The sequence below is a fragment of the Hyperolius riggenbachi genome, chromosome 3, assembly GCF_040937935.1.
Source record: "Hyperolius riggenbachi isolate aHypRig1 chromosome 3, aHypRig1.pri, whole genome shotgun sequence".
Taxonomy (NCBI): domain Eukaryota; kingdom Metazoa; phylum Chordata; class Amphibia; order Anura; family Hyperoliidae; genus Hyperolius; species Hyperolius riggenbachi.
This window is the reverse complement of record NC_090648.1, coordinates 174,848,387-174,875,765: the sequence shown is the minus strand read 5'-3', so window position 1 is coordinate 174,875,765 and position 27,379 is coordinate 174,848,387. Positions and strand designations below refer to the sequence as shown.

The following is a 27,379-nucleotide window of genomic DNA, read 5'->3' as shown; positions in this document are numbered from 1 at the left end:
GATGCAACATGGACTCTGTAAATATAACATTACTCCCTGCGCTAGGAATGGGCCCCTAGTGCCCCTGAGCCCCCCTGCGGTTGAAGGGGATATGGTTATGCCACTGAAATATAGAAAAGCAACTTTAATTACGTACAAGGAGAACTGGTGTGGTTGTCATTATTTTGCACTAATTAATCAAGCACTGAATGGAACCCAAATTCTGCATGGGTTTCCTTCACCCTAGAAACATACTATCCAATCACTGACTATTGTAAGAACATATGATGTGAGCCACCAAGGGACTGTTATTGATGTTAATTGCTATATATCCCCTGTGCAATGCTGCAGAAGACATAGCAGTGCTACATGCTGCAACAACAGTTGTATAAGACTTGTTTACTACAGTAGTAAAGCGAGAGGCAAGACAAGCTGACTTGCCCGATTCCCCTTACTGCCACAGACCTGCTGAGGTCCACACAAGGTATACGTATTAGTATGCCGTGGACGAGTAGGGCGCCAGTAGAGCTGAATGACGGGTCTCCCTGCTTGCGCTAAACTCCGCGGCAGCCTGGAAAACTATTCCCCCTCCGAGTTGTAGCAACTCTGAGGGACCCCAAATTACCCTTACGCGCCCCGCACAGCATAACATTGCTGCTATGGAGCACCTGAATTCGGTGCCTGGCGCTGAATAAGAACAAGCAGCACCAATTGACAAACAAGCATACAAATAATGCAACCCAATTAGTTGACTTTCATTATTAGTGCTATAGGTGGTTCACACAACAGGATAAAACATGACTATAGAATGACAAGTTCGTCAAATTACAGGACAGAGGAGAGAAAGCACAGACATTTTATAGTGTTATTAGGGACGAGAAAGTGGCCGCTTTATAATGGACATAATGCACAGATTTTCCTCCAGTTTCTGTTGCATACATCCAGTGATTATAGTTGCCCCAAAACATTAGCCAAATATATTTAGTAGGTTAGTAATTACACAAGGTAGCAACACTGTAAATCAAGTGTGCACAAGTAGCACAGACAAAACAACAATTAAATAAGCTCTGTCATTTACAACAGAAACTCAGAAAAAAAGTTACAGGAATCTCCGCCTGCTTTAATTACCAAGTGTTTCCCATCATTTACAGAAGATGTATGTAGAAGGTGCAGAGGTTTCTGAGTGTCTCCTCTCCTTAGTGCAGTGCTTGTGTGTGACAGAGGCAGTGGCAGACTAGGTATGCATGTGACCTGCATCATCAGTGTGAGCCGAGATACAGAGGAACCACACAAGAGGTGGATGTGTACACTCCTCATGTTTCCATAATATAAACAACTTCCTTCCCTGCTGCACTGGAGAGCATAGTGAATTAACTACTTGTTTTAGATGTGCTTATTGTAATACGAGCAGCCAACACCCAGATATTTGTTGATGAGTGATGCCTCGATTATGCCACTTCTGAAAGTAAATAAATCAGACGCTGCCCACTGAGGTAAAAGACCAGCCACTTACCCTTCAGTATTTCCAGCAGCTGGATCTACAGCAAGTTTCCTTGATAGCAAATTCTGCTGTCTTTCTTGATTGTGGAAAAGCAAATGTTTAAAGTCTAAGCATTGTACACACGCTAGACAGTTTTTGGCCAGGCTGCATCTGTTGAGAATCTAGCGGGTCTACAGCGGCCCGTCCCCCATGATGTGTTTGCAGATCGTCTGGGCCGCATGTAGGCCGAGGGCATTGTTCCCCTACTCACTCTGCCCACTATGTTGTGCGGCACGTTGTAGGCCCTCCTTTCCTTCCTCCACAGCAATAAACATGCTGCAAGCCTGGAGACAATATTTCTGTACAGCACTGGGCACCAAACTGTTGTGCAATCCCGTGTGATGTCTAGCAGGCAGCAGGTACACTTAACATTTTTTATGAACCCAGATCAAGACACTTAAACAGTTTTCACTTCTGCTTTCATATAATTTGCAGAAGAGATGGAGTGTCAAGAAAAGAAACTTAAAGGATACCACAACTGAAATGTGACATAATGAGATAGACATGTGTATGTACAGTGCCTAGCACACAGATAACTATGCTGTGTTCCTTTTTTTCCTTTCTCTGCCTGAAAGAGTTAAATATCAGGTATGTAAGTGGCTGACTCAGTCCTGACTCAGACAGGAAGTGACTACAGTGTGACCCTCACTGATAAGAAATTCCAACTATAAAACACTTTCCTAGCAGAAAATGGCTTCTGAGAGCAAGAAAGAGGTAAAAAAAAGGGAATTTCTTATCAGTGAGGGTCACACTGTAGTCACTTCCTGTCTGAGTCAGGACTGAGTCAGCCACTTACATACCTGATATTTAACTCTTTCAGGCTGAGAAAGAAAAAAAGAAACACAGCATAGTTATCTGTGTGCTAGGCACTGTACATACACATGTCTATCTCATTATGTCACATTTCAGTTGGGGTATCCTTTAAAAAATATTTTCTAACTGCTTAAAATGTTTAAGCATAAAAGATTAAAAAAAAAAAAAAAATCTTTCGGAAGAGTTGTTAATCCTCCTCACGCCCATGTCCAGGCACAGATCAAAACATACTGTCAAATGGTTTAATAATGACATCTGAAAGGTTACCTAGTAAACTACAGCTTCAGAAACCAATAAGCTTGTGTTAAAAATTTTGATCACGATGTGACGAGAACCACTGAGCACTGAGAAAATGTCAGGCTCTATGGGTGGTGCTTCTGCTGGTTGGACTGTGTCATCCTGCTGTTAAAACTACAGGGAGAATGGCACAGACTGAATCTGTCCGAGTTTCCAGTTGCAACTTGGGTTGCTTAAAATGACAGCATGTGACAATTTCAGTCATCTTTTCCGAGTGTCCCTCGACTTCCACTATTAGCCAGTTATCCGACATGCTGGAAAAGCATGCCTGATCACCAGTGTTATTACCCACTGCAGTCGCCCGGCAGCTCATCTCTGCTTGTCCTCCTTCCTTTGTCCATAAGGCAGAACATACTGCTTGGAAAAGCCGAACAAAGCGTGTGCAGGAGAAAAGGTTCCCAAATCCATCAAAACTGATCATTTTGGGTGACCAACCCTGCAGGTTTGTGCAGTTGTAGCAGCTAACTAAATTAATAATGGAAGTGCAGACTGCTAGATTTCAGCCTGACCAACAAGAATAGCAGTAATGTCTTTGTGAGACTGGAGCTGCACATGTGAAATGGTGTGTATGCCTCCCATCCTAAATCACTGCAGAAGTGAATTAATGGAACCTCAGTGATATCAAAGACCCTGCAGGGCATAAGAAAGCCAGGCAAATTCTTCCCTTCACTGTGCTCGGGTTTCCCCTATTCGCCAACACATAGTACAGACTTCAGCACTCAGTCATTACACAACCCCAAAGACACAAATTAAAAAGCAAACATCCTCTAGAATTAAAAGACAGTCTGAATTGCCCTCTGAAGTTCTAACAGATTCAGGATTTTATGTACTCTAGAAAAGTCCGACAACAAGAGGATGGAAAACCAAGCATATGATTAGAAGTCACATGATTAGAAGTGGGCAGCACCAGGTCTGCTGAATGCCACATCCAGGTAGACAGAACGTCATTTGGGATTCTCTTGGTTACCATCCCCAAAAGGCTGAGGCTGGTGTCAGCAACACTCACCTCAAGGGTGATTATACTCTGCATACCATTTCCACACAAGTTTTACTGGCTGTGGATTTACCACCTGACAGCAACTGACATTTGTGCGGAGCACACACTGGGGACTGGAGATGGCAGAGCAATGGCACGTTACATAGCAATCTAAGGACCTTGTGCTGGGTATATTTTTATACATGGTTGATCACAACCCAGCTACCTGCCTGGATATTCACACTGGGCTGCATGTGCAGCAACTGAGCAACTTGTAGATAAATAAAAATATTGGCCAACAAATGCAACACTTCCTATTGGTGCCCCACCCACTCCTGACAGAAAAGGGCACACGTGGAAGGCAGCTTGTCATAACAGAGAAGAGACACACCCTCAGTTTCACCTATCTGTTTATCAGAGATAAAAAAATCCGGTATCACAGCACAGACAGAGAGGAGATTAACGCCACAAGAAATCATGGGAACTGATAAATTTACTACCAAAATACTGTTTATTAATCTATTTCTTCACATCAATGACTACAGAAATTTCACAGATACCTACTATAGCAGGTTTATTAAAAAAAAAAAAAAAAAAAAAAAAAAAAAAAAAAAAAAACACACACACACACACACACACACACACACACACTAGGGTTATCTGTAATTTTGCTGTACAGCGCAACTACAATCAAATTGACACCTTTTTTTAAACTTAAAAAAGTACACATTCCAGAAAGGGGGGGGGGGAAAAAACCAAAAAAAAAAAAAAACCACACGCACGATCTACTTGCCTGGCGCTTCCTCCAGCCCCTAACAGACTATCTGTCCCTTGCCGCAGCTCCGCTCCCAGACGGTGTCCCCTCCGATGCAGATGTCTTCTGTGCCTGCTGCTCGCACCTGCGCAGAACTATTCAGGGCATGTGAATGCGTAATTTGCAGATGACTTTACTTTGGACTTAAAGGATAACTGAAGTGAGAAGAATATGGAGGCTGCCATATTTATTTCCTTTTAACAATACCAGTTTCCAGGCAGTCCTGCTGATCTTTTTGGCTGTAGTAGTGTCTAAATATCAGAAACAAGCATGCAGATAATCTTGTCAGATCTGACAATGTCAGAAACACCTGAACTGCATATGCTTATTCAGGGTCTATGGCTAAAAGTATTAGAGGCAAAGGATCAGCAGGACAGCCAGGCAATCTGTATTGCTTAAAAGAAAATAAAGGTCAGCCCTCTCACTTCAGGTGTACTTTTAGGCATAAAGGGTAACCATATATTCTATAGGGAGTTCATAGAAAGGTTCTTAATTCTATGTTTTGTCAAAATGTCGTTTTGAAGTTTAGGCGTTTTCAAAATTAGAATGCACAACAGTACACATCATTTAACTCATGGGGAAAAAAAGTTCCAAGTGCCTGACAGCTTAAAACAGTGCTTCAAATGTGGTTTATGGAACTTAGTTTAGTAAGGACTGGAATTAATAACTGCATTGTTCCCTATCGAATGCTCACAGGGAATGAACTATTGGAAAGTCTACTTCTGCCAGCATTTGAACGTTTAGAACAGTTTCAGATCCATGTCCAAAATCTTAGAGAGACATCTTCTCAGCATGCTGTATACAGATTGTCTTATAGCATACAGCACCACTGACACACTCAATATATCTCAAGAGCATCTATCAGGGACTGCCAGCAGTTGAATGAATACAGCTGGTTACATTATTCTATTAATTAAACCAGTTGCTTTCCAGCTGCAATTAAAATGGCCTTCCTAGTGGAAGTCATAGAGCTCTTTGCAGTACCACAACTGCAACTAAAATACATTTATAATAAAAAAGTGTCTTCTTACACAATTCTCCCAGATTCATTAATTCATTCATCAATGAAAACTGTTGGTTTTATCTTATGAATACTGTGAAAAAAAATTGAGGGAGGAAAAAAAAGGGGGGGGGGGGGGTGCAACATAGTCACTAAAAAGGCTACAAGGTGTAAGCAGCTAAGGCTTGTTTGAAGAAACTCGCGCATTCAATTCTGTGGCAGCATCAAAAGTGGTCGGCCCAAAGCTCGTCTCCTCATGGATATCACCACTGAAATCATATTTAGCACAGCGATGCTCTTCAGGCAGGTGTGTGTGTGTGTGTGTGTGTGTGTGTGTGTGTGTGTGTGTGTGTGTGTGTGTGTGTGTGTGTGTGTGTGTGTGTGTGTGTGTGTGTGTGTGTGTGTGTGTGTGTGTGTGTGTGTGTGTGTGTGTGTGTGTGTGTGTGTGTGTGTGTGTGTGTGTGTGTGTGTGTGTTACATAGACTCAGGCCCCATTCCCACTTGAGCTGGACAACACGCGGACAGGAGGAGCAAACAGTGTAGTGTCCACTCTGATGCTCTGCTCTGGTACTCTGCTGAAGCCCGGGGCGGATGCGTTACCACCATAGACTAAATAGAGAATGCATGATCTGCTGTGATACTCTGCTGAAGCCCGGGGCAGATGCGCTACCACCATAGACTAAATAGAGAATGCATGCTCTGCTGTGGTACCCTACTGGAGCCCGGGGCAGATGAGTTACCACCATAGACTATATAGCGAATGCATTTGCTTGTCTGTGATTATCGTTGACTGCACAGATGTGTGGCCCGCTTGCCGCAATACATCTCACAGCGTTTTACTTTACACATTGCAGATGTGCAAACTACTTTATATAGAACCGCCTGTGAAGGAAAAGCAGATGACAGTGCTGAAGCAAGCAGCACCCGACTCACACTGGCTGCATAGGGCTGCCAAGCCCCTTAAAAGGACACATTCGAGGGGTGGGGGGGGGGACTGGGGGGTGTGGGGGGGGAAACAAGATCTACTTACCCGGGACTTCCCCCAGCGTCCCTTCCATTGCAGATGCCGACCCTCGCCAGGTTGGCATCTTATGTGCCTGCGCAAGATGCACCGTTCGGGATTGAGCTCATGTGGCCTGGAGCGTTGTGCGCATGCGCAGAATGCTCCCAGCCACTGGACTGCTCGCGCAGGTGCAGAAGATGCCAACCTGCCGAGTTCAGCATCTGCAACAGAAGGGACTCTGGGACACCATAGCTGCAGCGAGGGACATATCGGCTGCCAGGGGCTGGAGTAAAAAACCTAGGTAAATAATTTTTATTTTATTTTTTTTACTCGGACCTGTCATTTAAGGGCCCTTTTCCACAGGTGGCTGGACAGTGCGCTCAGTGTGCAGGTAGTAATAAGCGAGCAGTTACCAGGCAGCAGCAAGCAATTGTGAGAGTTCAACAATGTTTTCACGGCCTGACAACTGCTCGTGGAAAAGGACCCTGAAGGCACATGATGTGCTCTCGCAGCTCACACGGGTGCTGAAAACTAATTAGACTCTTGCTCAACTTCCTTATAGGAAGAGATTTTCATGTACCATTAGTTCCACATATTACAATGCATGTTAGCAGGGACCCTGCATGCAGGTTGCCCCACGTCCCCACCCTAACCTAAGTTTAAAATTACCTAATTATTTAGAAACATGCATGCAAAGTGACTTGGCAACCTGCAATATATATTGTACTATCCCCCTTACAGAGGACTGTTAATCTTTTTTTCGTTACGCGCAATACTGTATATGAAGCGCCATTTTTATTTGATCACCACTGAAGTAATCATAAGTGATTAACAAACCTGGACCAGAGTCATTAAAAAATTGTGGTTAGCATTTTCCACCCTCACCTGGGACATATCAGGAATTGGCTAACGTTCACATGATTTCAATTGGAAAAAAAAAAAAAATAGAAAAAAAATGATTTTTGGTTTCAGAGCATGAAGGCACAGATTGAATGCGAAGGAGAATGAAATAGGATCTCGCTTGTAGTGTGTGGGCCACTAGTTGATCGACTTTCGATCAACCACACTGCAGTTGATAAACCAATAAAGTCGATTGCTTTCTCAAGAGGTGTGTGAATTAGTGATTGCCCGATTGCTGTTGCATGCAAGCACACCTGCATATCCTATGTAATAATTTGTGTTTCTCTGCGTCCTCTGTCCCTGTTTCCGTGCGTTTGCGTTGCTGCGCATGTGCCGCACAGACAGCTGTTGGAACAGTGGGAGGGAGGATGGGGCCAGGCGGGCGTGTGCGGGGGCGCGGTGGACAGACCTAGAGCCCATTTTTTTAAAACCAGCTTAGGTCAACTAGTTGTAAATAAACTTAGGACAGCCTCACTCAGTCCTCAATGCATGCGACACTGGACAAGTAATGCATAAATGCACATACAAAGACAAACATGTACATTTATACATTAGGTAAACAGGGTGGAGAGTTGTGTCACTCGTCCCAATATCGCTCGCTGTTACCGCCATGCACCCAACCACAATGGCCCGACATCTTGTAGCATGTCCAACTGATGCATGCGACCAATTGGTCGCATTGTCAATCAAGCGGTCGCATTGCCGATCAAGCATGCACTTAGTAGCACCGATTTTCATCATTTTATAAAAATGGAATTGGATGGTCGATCGGCCACCAAGTCGCCTGATGAATGGCCACCTTAATACTTCCTGCAGCCAGGTGGCAGTTTATGGGCAGGCAGTACGCCACAAAGAGTACTGATACCATTGTTGCAGAGAAGTGCAAAACTAACTTAACAAAATGTGTGTAGGTCCGATGTACGCTTACAGCAATCTATAACAAAAGTGTAGAATTTCCCATGAAATCCCTCGTCCAGGGGGAGGAAAAATTAGCGTGGAATTCAGTCGCATTAATCCCCCAAAACAGAATAGAAATTTCCAGGAGCCAGATCCACTGACAAAGGAAAATGCAACACTTACATGTAGCTGTAACTAGCTGCCTGGTACCTGGGATTCATCAAACATTGGCTTATGTCTATTCCTACAGAGAGCCCCCATATACAGGTTTTGTTTTAATACAAGTTTAAAATTATTAGAAATTTTACTTCGCCCTGACAAAACTTGCACTCCGTCGCACATGCTTGGCCTGGCCACGCACGTTCTGCACAATGAGCCGCAAAGCCAAAGTACCACGTTGTCCAGCGTGGGACCAGAGTGACCCGGGAAGACTGCAAGGGATCGAACAGCCTGAAGAGGGACTGGAGGAAGCCTCAAGGTAAGTAAAAATCCTGAGACACTATTTGTGTCAGGTACACTTTAAGAGCCAAGAAACAGTGAGAGACAGCTTGTAATAAGGTTTTACTGCAAGATGTTCAAAGGTTTATTACTTCTGCTTTGCTTTACAGCTTAAAATACGTGCTATATGCTATAACAGCATAAAGGGCGCTATTACGGCCATGAACGCGAAGAATCACTCGCGTTCCCGGTCTGTCGGCTCCTGTCGCCAAAACCGGAAGTGGCTGCCGGCGGGGCCAGGAGCATCGGAGCGAGTCTACGTGGGCACCGGACAGCTTCAGGGGGCTTGTAGAAGCCCCAGGTGAGTAAAACTCATTTTTTACATTTGGCTTAAGTGTCCCTTTAAGCCCCATCTACACCATATGATTCTTTGTCCTATTCGATTCATTGATTCAATCCGACATGTCCGATTCAGGATTCGATTCAATTTGCCATTGTTTTGAATCGGAAATTGAATCGAATAATGAATTGAACAGGACATAGAATCGTATGGTGTAGATGGGGCTTTAGGCTGCATTCATAGTTCATCAGTTGGGTTGGACTGCATTAGTACAAATGTATTGCAGCATTACAAAAAAAGGTTGCTAGTGTTATGCCATTGTCTTCACTTGCACTTACAGATTAGCATCCTGGAGTAAAATATTTACGAAGTTAAACTCTGGTAAATAAAGCCTTTAAGAAATGACTGTTCATTAGAACATACAGCCTTTCTAGGTCATAGTTTTTTGGGCGTGACCTTTTCTCTAGACTATGTGCCTGCAAACATTACAAGAGAAAGAATACTGGGGAACAGCCACAACACTCATGACTGCAAGCCAGTTAGCATCAGGCTATGGTGGTTCTCACTACATGCCAACCAAGGAGGTGCAGGGTGAAAATCTGATCTGGGGGTCACAGTGGAGTAACTACATTAATAATCATGCTGCCTTTATGAGGGATTACACTGTACATTGTTGCTATTACATGGGGAAGTGTTACGGTGTCTAGGGCCGGGGCTTCTTAAAGAGAACCCGAGGTGGGTTTGAAGAATATTATCTGCATACAGAGGCTGGATCTGCCTATACAGCCCAGCCTCTGTTGCTATCCCAAACCCCCCTAAGGTCCCCCTGCACTCTGCAATCCCTCATAAATCACAGCCACGCTGCTGACAAACAGCTTGTCAGAGCTGGCTGTGTTTATCTCTATAGTGTCAGTCTGCTGCTCTCCCCGCCTCCTGCAGAACTCCAGTCCCCGCCTGCATCCCTTCCCTCCCTGCTGATTGGAGGGAAGGGACGGGGGCAGGGACCGGAGCTATGCAGGAGGCGGGGGAGCAGCTGAGACTGACACTACAGATGTAAACATAGCCTCACAGCACGGCTGTGATTTATGAGGGATTGCAGAGTGCAGGGGGACCTTAGTGGGGTTTGGGATAGCAACAGAGGCTGGGCTGTATAGGCAGATCCAGCCTCTGTATGCAGATAACATTCTTTAAACACACCTCGGGTTCTCTTTAACAACCTTGGCTCCCTTTTAGTTATACCTCTTATTACTAAACTTCCAGAAGAATATAAAGAGTGTCATGCTGTTAGGCAATCGGAGACCCTTAAGCTTCTTGGCTGGCATGCCAAGTCAGTCTTTGGTAAGCTGAGACTTGCAGCTCCACCCGCGCTGGAGACACAAGCTGCAGTGCCAACCCCTTAAAAAAATCCAAGTATTCCCACAATTATGCTACAAGGCAGGTACAGCTTAGTTTACTCTGAAGATCCACTAGAAATACTGTACATCAGAGCCTAGAACAGGAATGTGCAAGAGGGGGAATCTGGTCACAGATTCAGTCTTGCAGGACAATCCTGTTCTCTTTTAACCTGCGTTATTAAAGTATCTACAATACTGGACTCACAGCAGAGGGAAGCACAGACTTTAAAACATAATGTTCCCATTTATAATTGAGAATTGCTTCTTCAAAACAAATTAACCCATAAAATATCACAACTCATGTGACCATCAGCTAACTTGTGAATGATGTCAGTGAGCAACCTCGGTGACACACAGAGCTCCTTCCACTCAGTTCTCTACCACAGTCAGGGTGTGACCAAACCTTAGGTTTCAACATCTCCCGAACAAGCTGAAAGCCTCAGATTTTTCTGCACAGTCTAGTTGCCCAACTACAGATATGTTCTCAAAAGCAGGAAAGGGTGATGGGCAACTTAAACATTTTAGTGACAAGCTTGAACAAGCAGATCCGTTTTTAGGCCTCTAGGTTTCTACACTTGATACAGAAAACTAAACAGGGTCAGTGCTTTTTTACAGTCATAAAGAAAAGCTGGTCCCAATTCTACAAACAAGTTACATTTATTTTAGTTTTAATACACACCAAAAAGCACAAAGGCAGATACTTCCCAATGAGAAGAAAACCATATAAAAAAGGTTTCAACTGGAAGATTTACCGGTACTACACACACACACACACACACACACACACACACACACACACACACACACACACACACACACACACACACACACACACACACACACACACTAAAGACTGATCACTCAGAGAAGCAAGTTGGACAGTACAGCATTCCTTCATGGATTCCCCCCCTAGGGTTACATCAGCTCGGCAGGAGCCAGGAATGTCAATACTGGACACAAGCACAGACTTCAGAATCACTTGAGTAAATGCTTCTCCAATCAGCACAAAATAACTGGGATTACATTTAGTTTTTCTCTTCTTTCTAACAAGTACAGTAAAGTTAGATCTTCTCTATACTATGGCTACATCTACTGTCCAGCAGTTTGTTCAGTTTTTACAATCAGTAATTTTGCAGAATAGCAGGCTATATTCACACTGGCATTGATCAGCTTTGAAAACTGAAGCCATATTGACGTTGACATGCTTTGGACTGCAAAACTTTTGCAGCGGTCAGGCCCGGATTTACCTCACAGGAGCCTATAGGCACAGATGTCCTGGCACCTTAGACTTTGCCTTCCACAGCCTACAAACCCATGCCAAACCGCACCACAAGTGCGCTAGCTAGCAGAGCTGTCACTTCTCCCTTAGTCCCCTTGCCCACCATAAGTAGCTACAGGTGCCCCTTAGTATTAGGTAGCTAGAGATCCCCTCAGCATTAAGTTGCCCCCCTCATCCCCCACGCCAAAGGGAGAGTGGAATGCCTACAGTGCCTTATGGTTAATCCAGCCCTGGCAGCTGTAATGTGGTCTGTTCGCATGGGAAGCCGATGGGCGCCAGGCTACTTGATTGGACCTTATAGGGAAATTCCACTAATGTGAATAGATGGACAGCACCCTCTTGAACACGTAGATTTTAGATTGGTTGCAGTAAACTACACCCACACTATTCAGCCAATTACAACACTGTGCTGTAGAGGGTGCAGTGATAAGAGAACTGGTCCCTATAAGGTTTCCTGTTCGGTCCCCTCAAGTAGACCAGCACCTGCCATTAAGCAGGACCGAAGATGCTACAAACCACACCTGCCTAATGCTATGGTCAATGCAAGTGTTAACACCGCCATCGATCTATCCAGGTCTGTATTATAACCTGTATTTCACCATCACTCGCCTGGCAGCAGGCTTGACAGAAACACTAGCACTCCCCCCCCCCCCCCTGTATATTTACGCTAGAACTTGAGCCAATTTTTTTTTCTTTTGACGGGTTATACTTTTTGAGGTTAATGTTGTGCCCCATTCATAAGACTTCAAGCATTAAGGTGCCCATACACTCGTCAGATTGGCAGCAGATAGAGAAGAAATGCATCTGATGATCTATCTGATGCGGTTTTAGAACATTTTTTTACCAGGATAGAATTCCAATAGATTTCAGTTTGAAATCTATTGAAATTCGATCTGATGGCATTTTTTTGCCATCAGATTTCCATTAAGGCCAATGCAAACTGATAAGCAATCTCATCAGATCGACCTGAATTTTCCACCCTGCCAGTTCGATGGAAATCCATCGAAATCGGCCATCGATCGGTCGATTGGCCAACCGATTTGCAATCGATCGGTCGGCCAGAAAATCGGCTGAGTGTATGGGTCCCTTTAGTCTACTTTTGGGAACCCAGCAGGAAACAGTTTTCCAATCACAGGACAGAGCATTGTGATTGGCTTATTAGTATGGGCATAATTGAAAACGTAGCAGTTTGAGAGGGCGGAGCAGTGCTTTTCAGCGCTGCTAGATTTGGGCGCAGCCGGCGCCTCCATAGACTACAATAGCTTGGTGTAATTAGACTACAATAGGAATCACTCCTATTGCAGCGCTCAGTGAGTAACGTCGGCTCCGTCAGAAGACGGAGCCGAGGTTGCTTAAAAACAATCATTCGGCCTCCAGCAAATCACTGGAAGCCTAATTATTTCATTCCCCCACTATCCATGGCGGTCTGGAGGGGGAATAGTAATTAAATCGGCCCAGACTTGTGCAGAAGCAGGACCAGCCATATAACAGCTGGATCCTGCGCCCAAGTCTACCGGCGCTGATTTCAAATGTACTCCGAGAGGGTGCCATCCACCCAATCACATTAGCAGAATTTCCCTATGAGGTTTCCCGCTGGGTCCCCAAAAGTAGACTAGCACCAGAATTCCCTCACTTTGTTATAGAAACTACAAGAACAAAACAAAACAAAAGTTGCTAGAAAGCAGCTAGAACTTCTGGCGCTAGTCTACTCCAGGGGTTCAAGTGGCAACCCATAGGGAAATTCCATTAAGGTAATTGGGTGGACAGCACCCTCTCATACTTTTAGTCATCAGATAGGTTGTAGAAAACTACGCCCACACTCTTCTGCCAATTACAACGTTTCATGCTGTACAGGGTGCTGTGATTAGAGAGCTGTTCCCTATGAGGTTTCCCGCTGGGTCCCCTAATCTAGGCTAGTGCCAACCTTCTGATATTTACTGATGTCTGTGCTCTTGTTAGGCAGACCATTTCATTTCCTGGATTGTCACTGCCAAGAGATGACATGACAATGGACAGCACTAAAAAAACATGACTTACTTTAACCAAACCATAGTCCCAAACTGCATGATTTGTAACTCATCATACTTTGTAGCACCATCAGGCTCCATATGAAAATGACCGAGCACATCATTAGTGCAAGAATATGTTCATTGAGGCTGTCTGAGGTAAAGTCATGTTTGGAAAGGAGCCACACTAAAGTGAGAAAAGCATGCAGTACATTTTCATTGCTAGAGCTAGATAAAATCTAATACACAACCTTGCCAAATACACATCTTTATAAAACTTTTTTTTTTCAGGTTACAGTGCAGTGTGATGCAGATTGTGTAACTTTAGGCCCCAGTGACAGCAGTAACAGGGGGCAGGGCAGCTCATCACAAACAGGCAACTTGGCTGAAAGTTTAGAAAGTTGCCCAGCAGCAGTGGCCGCGTGAGTGGAGCGCACTCCCATCCCCGCAGACATTCCAGCGTGTCCAGGCTGTGTGAGATGCATCGCCCAGCAGCCCCAGCTCCCCCATCTCTCCCCGCCTGCATCCCGCCCAGAGCACGGCAGCTCCCATGCACTCTCCACTTACAGCCATAGTGAGGGCGGACCAGCCCGTCCACATCATCCGAGGTGGACATGGTGACTTCTGCTAGTTTCCGAAGCCGATCTGGACCGGTTCGGTTCCTCCCGATGGAGAAAAGGGAAGGGAAAGTGACAGATTAGGGCGGTGAGCACCCAGACACGCCGAGACAACTTCAGAGGAGGAGAAGGAGACTTGTCGGTGCCTGAGAGAGCGAGCGCAGGGTGTGTCCCCCCGCCCCTTCATCACTCACCCTATAAGAAGAGAGCAGCAGAGGCTCTCCGAAATGGGAGAATGTCACACGTCTGCCTGTGTAGTGTGAGAGGAGCTGCCACTACCTGTATGGCTGGCCCGATCCCCGGCATGCATCTAGCTGCCAGCTGTGGCCTGGCTAGGGGTTCCCCAACACCTAGTCACACTACATCCCACCCATATGTAATATATGATACCTGGCTAGGGCCTATTTATAAAGCAGTGATAACCTTGGAGGTAACCTACTTCTGTCATTCTCAGTGACATTGCTGCACTGTGCCTTACATTGATGATGGTAATAATAAAACCATTCCAAGAAAATTTTAACAAAATTCTAGGGCCTCTTTGAGGCTCTGTTCACATCTAAAATTTAAATTGCAAAAGCAAGCGTTTTGCTATTTTGTGCGAGATTTTTTCCCACTCCCAATGCTCCACTACACGCTACAATTTTGTGCAAAGTGCTTTTGTAAGCGCTTTTGCAGAGCGATTCCATTTTTTGTATGTATTCTTAAAAACGCAGTCGCACAAAGTGATTTTGTGAGCATTTTGTGTTTTTCCTATATCCTTCCATTGAGGCAAAATCGCCTCAAAAATGGTACAGGCACCGATTTGATGAGCGGATTGAAAATGAACCGCTCATATGTGAACTCTCTCATAGGGAATCATTGTACAAGCGTCTTTAGCGTGATTTTGAAAATCGCCTGTGCTTGAAAAAATGCCATAGATATGAATGAGCCCTCACATGGGAGGCTAAGGTACTGAATTCGCTGCCTGTAGGCTGCGTCCGTGGATGGGCCAGGCGGTTGCTAGTGGTAAAGAGGTGTGCCCACCCATGGAGTCAAAAGCCCAGCTTTCAAAACTGTTCATCTATTTAATTAATCCTTGAAGTGTACTCAAGGCGGATTTTTATATCCCAAATAGGACTCAGAAATAGCCAATCTCTGTCGGGTCCGCTCTACTGCGTAGGTGCAGGAGACTTGCGCCTACGCAGTAGATCGGCCAGACAGCGATCAGCTATTTCCACCTATCTCCGAGCGGAGAGCCGATACTGCGCCTGCGCTGGACACGGAAAGGTAAATATTTACATCACCGCTGTTCGGGGAGCTTTATCGCCGCAGCTGTGGGACCGAGGAGGACTCGGGTAGCCTCAATAGGATCCAGAAGCTTCCCCCACCCGAGGTGAGTACCCCCCCAGGGAAGTTTTTGCCTACCATTGCATTACAAAGCTAATCCCTACCATAGTCATATGTCTACGCATGTATTGTGTAGTGTATGTATAATAGTCTAGGGCCAATTTAGGGGGAAGCCAATTAACTGCATGTTTTTGGGATGTGGGAGAAAAACGAAGTACCCGGAGGAAACCCACGCAGATACCGGTAGAGCATACAAACTCCTTGCAGATGTTGACCTGGCTGGGATTCGAACCAGGGACCCAGCATTGCAAGGCTAGAGCACTAACCACTATGCCACCGTGCTGCCCTCATGTGCATGTGCAGAAGACCCCAGACTGGAGCTGACTGAGCCAGTTACCAGGTCTGCTGGCGGACGAACAGAGGACAACTGGAGGATGGCGAGGGAAGCATCCATGCTTATGGGGCTGAAGGAAGCAAAAAATCTTGGTAATGCGACATCTCTGGTTTGTTGCTAGGCTTCTCTGCAGACCAAATTGAGTGCTGCTTGGTAATGAGCTCTTATGCTGGGCATACACGGCACGATAATGCGCCGGTATCGAGCCAGTGGCTCGATGCCAGCTCGCGTGTGCACGGATCGACCCCCACTCGTCCCCGCCGGCGCTCCTTATCATCCGCTCGATTCCCCGCCATTGTCCACCAGCGGGGATTGAGCAGGCGGGTATCGAGAGGGTTCATCGGACCTGCTGAATATTATAAGTTCACGGCATCATCTGCTCGATACATGGTACAGAAACGTACCGTGTATCCCCAGCATAACATATGGTTCAGATGGCTCTGAGTGGATCCTGTCCTGTTAAACTGCTGTATTGTCTTGGCCTGTGTGCTCCAGCTCAGGTTCAGGGTACTGGCAATTTTTGCTATAGCCTAGGCCACATTTATATTGAGCAACAATTCTCTGTCCCACACTTCCCTACTTTTCCATCAACATCCCTGCCATTGCCAAGGGTCAGGAGACTGCGCCCTTGCCAGCTGCTTGTGCAGGGGTGTGCAGCGGAACGCATACGAGCCCAAAGAGTGGTGCGGAGGGGACCCAGAGCCATGGCATTAGGAGGTGAACAAGCTTCTAAATCCCATTTGGGATATAAATATCCGCCTTGAGTACACTTCAAGAATTAATTAAATAGAATAGATGAACAGTTTTGAAAGTGGGGATCAGCTCCAACCATTTCCTCAATAGATGCAAAAAAGAAGAGACGGATGTCAAATCATTATGTCGCCCCTATCGAGGTATATTATTACATATTTAAGTTCACAACTGCTGATGATCTCACATAGCTATCTGATAGGTGATGTCAGTACACAAGCCTCTCCATACAGTTCCCACTGACAAAGAAACCTGACGATCTCAGCATCAGAGAAACAGACATGTCATGCATTGTATGTTATTTATAGAATCCGTGCACACTTGTGAGTCTGGTTTGATCTGTTGTGGGAAGCAGACCGCAAATTTGAGAACTGACCAAATCAATGCAAGCCTAGGAGAATGGACAGTGTCCTTTTCTCACTAGGCTTGTTGCCGAGTACGTTCCTTCTCTACTTACCTGTCTTCTATGTCTTCGGTCATCTCAGGTCCTCTGCTGCTGCCAAGCTGATCAGTTCCACTGCAGGGCGCTCTTGGCATATAGATCAGAACCTGCAACAGAAGCAGGTTGCCATAGGATTGCAAAAGAAAAAACAACAGGGAGGATTCTCGTTGGTTCACTGAGTGGTGGACCAATGAGAATACTGCCTGTTACTGGGCAGGGTTCTCATTGCATTTCAATGGTAACCTTCTTATGCTAGGATGATCTACAGTATATTGCAGCTGAATGCTCCTTGTAGTGTAGCCAAGTTACGGTGGCAGTAGCGGTGCAGGACCCAAATGGTGGAGAACGGATGCACAACAGTAAGTAGTGAGAACATGTTGACAGACACGTGACGAGTCCAGCGTATTCGCTCATGATATGCTGTGTACTCACCGATGTGCCGCTGATATAGCCGGCACCTAGACTTAGAAAGTCTCTGCTTGCTTCCAACGCAGCTCATTATCGGAGGTAATCTTCATTCTCAAGTATTGGCTCTTTTGTATGATATGGATTCAGAGGCCTGGATGGTGGCCTCATGGTGTATGTTGGCTCCTCGTTATAACCTGCTACTTAGTTACCGTATTTTTCGGAATATAAGACGCACTTTTTCTCCCCCATAAATGGGGAGAAAAAGTCCCTGCGTCTTATATTCCAAAGGCAGGGAATCCCCGCCAATACGAACCGCCGACCCGCTGCTATATCGGGGACTCCCTGCCTTGTCCCCCTGTGTGGTCTGCTGGCCCCCGCTCCTGTGGTAACAATAACTGCAGAGCGACTCGCCTCCCTATGGATTCCAGCGCTGGGTGGTCCTCTCCGCCTCCATCTTGTCCGCGCTACCCCTGTAAAACTATCGTTAGCGGCAAAGCGGTTCACCTTCCTCCAGCGGCGGTCTGCAGTCATCTTGCGTACTGCACGGCTTCCCCTAATGACGGCTCATGTTAATGATTCAACGATTCGTAGCGCTGACAAGATGGAGGCAGAGAGGACCACCCAGCGCTGGAATCCATAAGGAGGTGAGTCGCTCTGCAGTTATTGTCACCCAGGGGAGCGGAGACATGTGGGGGGGAGGGGGCTGGAGCAAAGACATGCGGGAAGGGGGGGGGCTGGAGCGGAGATATGGGGGGCTAGGGGCTAGAGCGGACACAGAGAGGAGGACAACATGGGGGATAAATGGGGCACGGAAACACACGTGGAGCAGGAGGGGACACAGACACACATAGGAGGAGACAAAGGGACTGAAGGACCACACAGATGGGCTGAAGGGGACACACACACAGGACAGGAGGGGACACATGGGGTCAGGAGGACCACACGGGGGGCAGGAGTGGACACGGGGACTGGAGGACCACACAGGGCTAGAAGGGAACACGTAGGGCTCGATTCACAAAGCGGTGCTAACCCAGTTAGAGACTTTAGACGTGATAACCATTGCACCACGCTGGTGAAAAGCCAGTTTAAGCGTGATAAGTTTAGGTGTGATAAGTTTAGGCGTGATAAGTTTAGGCATGATAAGTTTAGATAAATTTAAAGTCCCGCACGCATAGCAGCGACATTAAACTCTATGCGAAGTGCACCAGACTTTGCTAGCGCAAAACTTTTAAACAGCTGTGCACTGCGGTGCTAACCCAGTTGGTGCTTAAACTTATCACACCTAGGGCTCGATTCACAAAGTGGTGCTAACCCAGTTAGAGACTTTAGGCGTGATAACCATTTTTATCATGCCTAAACTCAGTTTAGGCATGATAAGTTTAGGCATGATAAGTTTAGGCATGCTAAGTTTAGATAAGTTTAGATCGCATGCAAAGTCCCGCACGCAAAGCAGCGCCATTAAACTCTATGCAAAGTGTACCAGACTTTGCTAGCGCAAAACTTTTGATCAGCTGTGCACTGCGGTGCTAACCCAGTTGGTGCTTAAACTTATCACGCCTAAAAACTTATCACACCTAAACTTATCATGCCTAAACAGAGTTTAGGCGTGATAAAGGGCTTTTCACCAGGGTGCTAACTGTTAGCACCGCTTTGTGAATCAAGCCCCTAAGCTTATCATGCCTAAACTTATCACACCTAAACTTATCACACCTAAACTTATCATGCCTAAACTGAGTTTAGGCGTAATAAAGGGCTTTTCACCAGCGTGCTAACTGTTAGCACCGCTTTGTGAATCAGGCCCAAAGTGAACAAAGGAGGACAATGGGGGAGGACATGTACAAGACTCTCCTAAAATATGGACGCACCAGGTTTAGTATATATATATTTTTTTTTTTCCCCTGATTTTTGCCCGCTAAACCTACGTGTGTTTTATATTCCGGAGCGTCTTATATTCCAAAAAATACGGTAGTTACGCCTCATAATTTCATTTGCTTTTGCTGAGCAACCAAACTGGAAAAATTCTCAGTGGTTGGCTGTGGACTTTTTAGCTTGGCCAATCACTGAAGAGAAGACTGCTGATACTGGTGGAGGACACCTACACACAGGGTCGGATTTACCATAAGGCACTGTAGGCATGTGTCTACAGGCTACAGGCGCCCGATGAGGTAACTCCCTCCCTCATCTATTCAGAGTCCTGATCAGAGCATAAACAAGAGGTTACTCACCCAGCTCAGCATTCCACTGATGAGATCTCCCTTCAGTCGGGTCACCTCTAGCTACTTAATACTGAGGTTCTTCTAGCTATCTAATACTAAAGGGCACCTGTAGCTACCTATGACAGGCATGGTAAGAAGGGAGAAGTGACAGCTGGGACAGCCAGCACACTTATGGTGCGGTTTGATGGCGGTTTGTAGGTACATGGAAGGTGAAATCTAGGTAGAAAGAAAATTAGCATTTTTGTTATTATTATTATTAATTTATAAAGGGCCAACATATTCCGTGGTGCTGTACAAAGTAGGAGAACAACAAGGGGTACATAATTATACAGACAGTAATATACATCAAATATGGACACTGGTACAAAATACTGGTTACAATGACAGCTGTAACATGATAAATAAAATGTACAACAGAGTGCAAGCTATGAAATGAATAACAAATTCCAGGACACAAAAGGCTCCTTGAATTCACAATGTCTGTTATGCTGGCTACACACTATGAGATTTTATGTTCGATTTACTGTCAGATCGATTATTTCCAACATGTCCAATTTGCTTTCCGATCGATTCCCAAGCATTTTCCAATCGATATTAAAGTTAACGGAAATCGATCGGAAAATGCTCGGAAAGCAAATCGGACATGTTGGAAATAATCGATCTGACAGTAAATCAACCATAAAATCTCATAGGGCCTGATTCACAAAGCGGTGCTAACAGTTAGCACCGTGGTGAAAAGCCCTTTATCACGCCTAAACTCTGTTTAGGCATGATAAGTTTAGGCGTGATAAGTTTAGGTGTGATAAGTTTTTAGGTGTGATAAGTTTAAGCACTAACTGGGCTAGCACCGCAGTGCACAGCTGATCAAAAGTTTTGCGCTAGCAAAGTCTGGTGCACGTTGCATAGAGTTTAATGGTGCTGCTTTGTGTGCGGGACTTTGCGCGCAATCTAAACTTATCTAAACTTATCATGCCTAAACTTATCATGCCTAAACTGAGTTTAGGCATGATAAAAATGGTTATCACGCCTAAAGTCTTTAACTGGGGTATCACCGCTTTGTGAATCGAGCCCATAGTGTGTACCCAGCATAAAAAAGAATCCTCCATGTTTGTGCACAACTCTGGCCTCAGGCTGGTTTCACACCAGCAATCAGTGTTGTGATTGCAGTGCGAAACATCGCACCACAACACTAAAAAGAACCTCGCATACACACCATGTTGATGCACAGTAATGTAATTGTTGCCAGCAGACCAAACTAGGGGCTTGATTTACGAAACCGTGATAACTGATATCATGGCCGGCCAAACGTTTTGCGCGCGTTATAACACGCATAACATTTTCGCACGCAATCGCAAATTTTCACGCACAATCACTATTTTTTGGGGCAAGAAAATTCATGATTGCGTGCGAAAATTTACGATTAGGTGCAAAAACAATTCACTAAACAGTTGTCACGGTTTAGTGAATCAAGCCCTATAAGTGAGACTCTGTAGTGCTCACTTCCTGTGGCCAAAGTTTCAAATATCTGTGGCGCCATTGACTTACATGACTTTCGGTTAACACACGTCACCACGGATGTTGACCCATAACGTGCTGATGCTTTTGCATCAAACTGGATACTTCCAGTGCATCGCACTGCATCAGGTATGAAATGTTCCATAGACTTGCATTGCTTTAGTAAAAATGGGTAACGCAACGCAATGAAAACGTGTTAGTGTGAAAGAGGCCTCAGGATTCAAATTCTGCCAGGGCAACTCTACAAAGAGTTTTTATTTTCTCATGCTGTTCCTATTTATTCCTTCAACTAATCAATTCACAGGTGGAAAAATAAGCATCCGGCCAACCTGGCGTTAAATGTTTATGTTGGTATGAGTATGGCAGGAACACCAAATTGGATGATCCTTTAAGGACAAGCACAAACATGAAAGTTTCAATGTGTTCTATAAAGCTCGATGTAATAAGGCAGAGCTGAATAAATGTTGAAAACTGTGATTTCCAGGCAGCTTGAGGCTCTTGTTCAGGCATGGCGTAGAATTTGCATTTAAATAGAACATTTTGGTTGGAGCGACAGAGAGTTGGATTTCAGTTTAGGTGAGGTATGGTTGTGTCTTCTACTTCATGAAACAACATAGAAATCCACATGTCAATAAATTATATCTTAACCTGTTAAGGACAACACTAGTTGAAATATATGTCTTGTTTGATGCGGATGTGGCTGCCAGGGCATAGATTTCAGCTCACTGCTGCCGCACGTTCTCGCCGCTCTCATCGCGTCGCTCTCTGCCCTCCACAGCTCACTCGCCCTGCCGTCTGTATGACAGGAGAGCCCTGTAAGAAGTTCAGGAGCCAATTTCATTTGCGCCTGACCCTGTCTATCAATGTAAGCAATTCCCATTGGCCGACCTCTTCCTGGATTTTGACTACTCTATGCCTGCCGCCTGCACCGACTCTGCCGCAATTTTGGCTACTGTGCCTGCCGCCTGCACCGGCCTCTGTCTGGATTCTGACTGCTCTCTGCCTGCCGCCTGCACCGACCTCTGCCTGGATTTTGACTACTCTCTGTCTGCCACCTAAAGGTGGCCATACACTGGTCGATTTGCCATCAGATTCGACCAACAGATAGATCCCTCTCTGATCGAATCTGATCAGAGAGGGATCGTATAGCTGCCTTTACTGCAAACAGATTGTGAATCGATTTCAGCATGAAACCGATCACAATCTGTGGTGGTGCTGCCGCCCACCCCCCGCCAACTATACATTACCTGCTCCACCGGCGCGTGTCCCCCGGTCTCCGCTGGGTTCCGGACCAGCAGGCTTCACTTTTTTCTGTCCGGGGAAGTTTAAACAGTAGAAGGCGCTCTACAGTTTAAACTTCCTGCCGGGACAGGAAGTTCAGTGAAGCTGGAGCCCAGCGGAGAAGAGACAGCGGTGACCGGGATGACTCGCGCCGGCCGGAGCAGGTAATGTATTATTGCCGCTGTATTGCGTCGGTCGTCGGGCATTCGATCCCCGCTATCGTTGCAATCCCGACCCGCCGGCGATCGAGCAAAATCTTCCGCACGAACGGCTCGACGGGAATGATTGTTTTCGGACGGAAATCAATCGTTTGCGTTTGCGCAACGATTTCACAGCAGATTCGATCACAGTGATCGAATCTGCTGTATTTCGGCGGGAAATTTGTTAGGTGTATGGGCCCCTTAAGACTGATAGCAAAGGGAAAAAAGTCTGAAAGGAATCATGCTTCTACTGCCCCAATTGTGATGTCGCCCTCTGTCCCTGTTTTTCACGCATTTAAAAGCAAGCCCCGACTGACACCTGGCACCCCCACCTCCAACTCACCACCACCAGCGCATTGATGTTTAGCTGACAGCTCCAATGGTATGTGACCTGTTATAACCAATAAACACCGCCACGCATTTAAAGACGGATGGTGCCCGGATGCTTCCTTCTTTCTCTTCTTGATTCCTGTTTCAAAATATACCACATGCGGGAGGTGTATTAGGTACATATGTACATACTGTATAATCTGGTGCGTTATTTGTACAGTTTCACTATTTTTTAAGTTTATTCATAAATTTAATTACGTCAACAATTTTGTGTTCTAGTCTTTTTTTATACACAGGATGTCTACAATACCTTTATTCTGAAATATTTTGGAGAGTTATGAATAAAGAATAAATCTCGCTTCAGACCTCATAGATAGCATAGGCATGTGTGCCCCTGCTAAAACGCCGCTATCCCGCGGCTTAACGGGGGTCCCTTCACCCCCAAATCTCCTCCGTACAGCCGGGGAGATCGCTTCCTGGTTGGGGCAGGGCTAACCGCCGCAGCCCTGCGCCACACGCGTCTGTCAGCGCGTATCTCTGCCTCTCAACCGCCCCTCTCAGTCTTCCTTTACTGAGAGGGGCGGGGGAGAGGCGGCGATGCGCCGCTGATAGACGCGACTGGAGGCAGGGCTGCAGCCGTTAGCCCTGCCTCCAGGAAGCAATAAATCTGCGACCAAAAGACGACCAAGGTTTGCGGGGGTGGGTTTGGGGGTGAAGGGAGCCCCGTTTAGCGGCGCGATAGCGGCGGTTTAGCAGGGGCACGCATGCCCTTGCTAACTATGAGCTCTGAAGCGAGATTTATTCAGGCTTCAGAGTCTCTTTAAGAAATGGAGGCCTAAAATTCTTGTTAAAAAATTTACTGCTTTTAGACCCATAAATCCAGAAAGAAATGAACCACCAGGGAGGTTAAAAAGCACAAGCTTAAACTAAGGGTCTTATCATTACATCAAAGTATGTAGCTAGTGATGTGCAAGAGAAATTGCAATGCCTTATTTGCATTGTTCAGGAAGTCACTAAAAGCAAACCAAAGTAATCTGGATGTGTCTGCAATATCATATAGTTTCCGAAACTATTTATTGACATAAATATTTGTAGGATTCAAATGAGCACTTCTAGAAAGAAAAATAATATGATACATCTGTAACACTGTTCCCCTGCATTCTGCTTACCAATGATTATTTTCCAGAAACATGATACAGGCTGTATTTGAAGTGTGAAGTGCATTGCTGTTTGTTTGCCTTTTCTGCTTACATTCTCTTTGACCTGCAAAGATTTCATTTTCTAAACAATAATTTCCTGTCCTGTGGATGTGATTGTAGGTCTTGGTACTTTGATCTACAGATCCTAAATGCAGGGTGTGTAAACACTATGGAAGTATTGATTATATTAGGGTGCTGTTCAGACATGCAGAGAGGAAGGAGCCGCTAAAACACTTCTTACAGCTATCAGCATAGTCCACATACACCCCAAACTTTTGTGCAGTGGCATAGAATAGGGCAGTGATGACCAAACTTTTAGAACCCAAACGGCACCCCAAAGGTAACGTATCTATCACAAACTGACACGGCAATTTAAACTGAATAATGACGTTTTAACATATTTTCTCTTACAGGAACCCCAAGGTGAAAATAAGCTGATGAGGTAAACCAATTGTATCTAGCCTTCTGCTCCTGAAAATGTATTCTTTTTTTTTTTTTTAATAATCCCTAGTTTAATTTTCAGTTTAAAAGCTAATAAAGTAGGTTTAACCTCCCTGGTGATACAAAAAATCCGCCAGGGGGCAGCGCAGTACATTATTATTTTTTTTTTTAAAGCATGTAGCTAGCCTAGCGCTAGCTACATGCTTCCCTCCTCCCTTCGCTATCCCTCTCACCCCTCCGATCGCCGCCGGCGCTTTTGCCCTGCAGGGATTCCCTGTATGGGCTTCCCCGTCGCCATGGCGACGATCGCGATGACGTCATCGACGTCGGCGGGTGCTCCGATCCACCCCTCATCGCTGCCTGGCACTGATTGGCCAGGCAGCGCAAGGGGTCTGGGGGGGGGCGACGCGGCGCGTCGGATAGCGGCGAATCGGCGGCGGGCAGCGGCGATCAGACCAAACACGCAGCTAGCAAAGTGCTAGCTGCATGTTTGAAAAAACAAATATGTAAATCGGCCCAGCAGGGCCTGAGCGGCACCCTCCGGCGGCTTACCCCGTGTCCAGCACGGGGTTACCGCTAAGGAGGTTAATGTTGTATTGTCTCATATGAAGGATACAGCCTTTCACAGAGTCTCTGCGCCCAAGACAAGAGCTAAAACATATGAACTATTGATCTTTAGATTATAAGCTCGCAAGGGCAGGGCGCTCTCCCCCTTTTGTGTCTTGAAAATGATTGTACATTTTATTTATCATGTTACTTTTATCACTGTCATTACCAATTCTGAATTTTGTATTCTGTATTTTGTATCATTGTTGTATTTTGTAACTAATTATGTATCTTGTATCTTGGTGTACACTATTGTCTGCATTATTATGTACCCCATGTCGTGTCTTAATAAATCAATAATAATAATCCATCCCCTGTACTTATTAGCTATTGTCTGCCAGGTAGGAGTTTTATAGCTATTAATTACTTATTCTTAATGCCTTATCCTGAATGGTTAACTCTTTTAGGCAGAAAAAGAAGAAAATGAGACATGTCTACCTCATCATGTGACAGGGTCCCAGCACTGGGAGCATTCTGTGCCTGCGCAATTAGTACTATGCAGGCGCAGAACACTCCTGACGATAGGAGCGCGATGGGGTGTGCATGTGGTTGGGTTGCACTAGTGCAGTACAGCACAACTGGAGATGACTCAAGAAAGACACTGAGTTGGCCAGCAGAGGATCAGAGAGGCCCAGGAGGATGGTGATGGAGCCCGCGGTCCACAGGGTGCTGGAAGAAGCATCAGGTAAGTATAAATGCTGCCCTCTATTTAGTCTCAAGTTTCAATGCATACAGTGTTTCATAATAGATCAGATGAGTTCTCAGTCAAATCTGGCCAGTTTCTGACTCTTCTCGGTCCTTTTACACTTCATCAGTTGCATTGTAGACTTCATCAGTTGCATTGTAGAGCTCTACATGGCAACTCACTGCCCATACAACTGAATGGGCCTGTTAACATCTCTGTGTTATAATGGATCGCATTATTCTAACTCACTGCTTGCAGGCATTGTATTAAAGTCTAAGTCCAGTCTTCATTGTAGTTCACACACATTATAACACGTGTTATGCAAGGTGCCCAGTGTGAATCAATCCATAAAGTTGCATGTAAATGCATTATCTGTGTCACTCATCAGGATCCTGCACTGTAAAGATGTGTTGCTTTGTTACACCAGATTGGCACTGTTGCTATGAGGAGAGGAAGAGGGATGACGGCACACTGGAGTAACTTTCGGCAGGCAAGGTAAGAAGGGAAAAAAATGTGCATAGCTGTTGCATACATATAATAGCCGCCGGGAGATTTGGGCGCAGAGTAAGGCAGAAAAACGTCTCACCCTGCTCCTGCACAAGTCCTGGCAGCATTAATTCCTATTCCCCCTCCAGGTCACCGTGGATATTGTGGAATAATGTAATTTGGCTTCCAGCTATTCCTGGTGGCCGAATTACAGTGTTTTTATCGTAATTTGTGCTCCATCTTCTGACTTTGCTAAATTACTCACTGAGCGCCACTGCCACTATAGCCATAATTCCTAATACGGCCTATGGTGGTGCCGGATGCACCCGAGTCTCTGGCGCTGTTTTTAAAGCGCTCCTGACTGTTGCCTCACGGAACACCTATACACACGTAAGATTCTTGGCCAAGAGAGCTCTAAACAGCCACCTCAGCCAAGTACCATCTAGTGTGTGTATGTAGCTTTAAAGGCTTGTTCAGATGGTCAAACTTAGCAGTTAATTAGCAGTTCTTTGGGCACATCCACCTCTTCCTTTTGTAAACATGTAAATAAGTGGGACTGTATCAAAAGTGGGCAAGTTCAGTTCTAATTTGATGGTTGAAAATCATGTGGTTACTGCATGATTAAAAACCATCACAAGGCACAAGCAGTATTTCAAATAGATGGTGAATACTTGTTGTCTTATTTCTATACAGATATTATATACTGTATATACTGTACATCACACAGGAAAGTGCAAGCAGTGAGTGAGGGCCTGTTTCCACTAGCCGCTGCGCTTCCTACGAGACCTGCAGCGGTATTTCCTGTTG

At 45.5% G+C, this 27,379-nt stretch overlaps 1 protein-coding gene across 1 annotated transcript in view; it reads right to left on the bottom strand.

Moving 5' to 3' along the window:
- LOC137563182 (ras GTPase-activating-like protein IQGAP1) overlaps window positions 1–14,445 on the bottom strand; it is a 180,306-nt gene extending 165,861 nt beyond the window's left edge. The window contains 1 exon segment of the mRNA XM_068275319.1: window positions 14,244–14,445. Within this exon segment, the coding sequence (XP_068131420.1) occupies window positions 14,244–14,292 (49 nt within the window). The 5' untranslated portion in view covers window positions 14,293–14,445.
- Window positions 14,446–27,379: the final 12,934 nt, after the last annotated feature.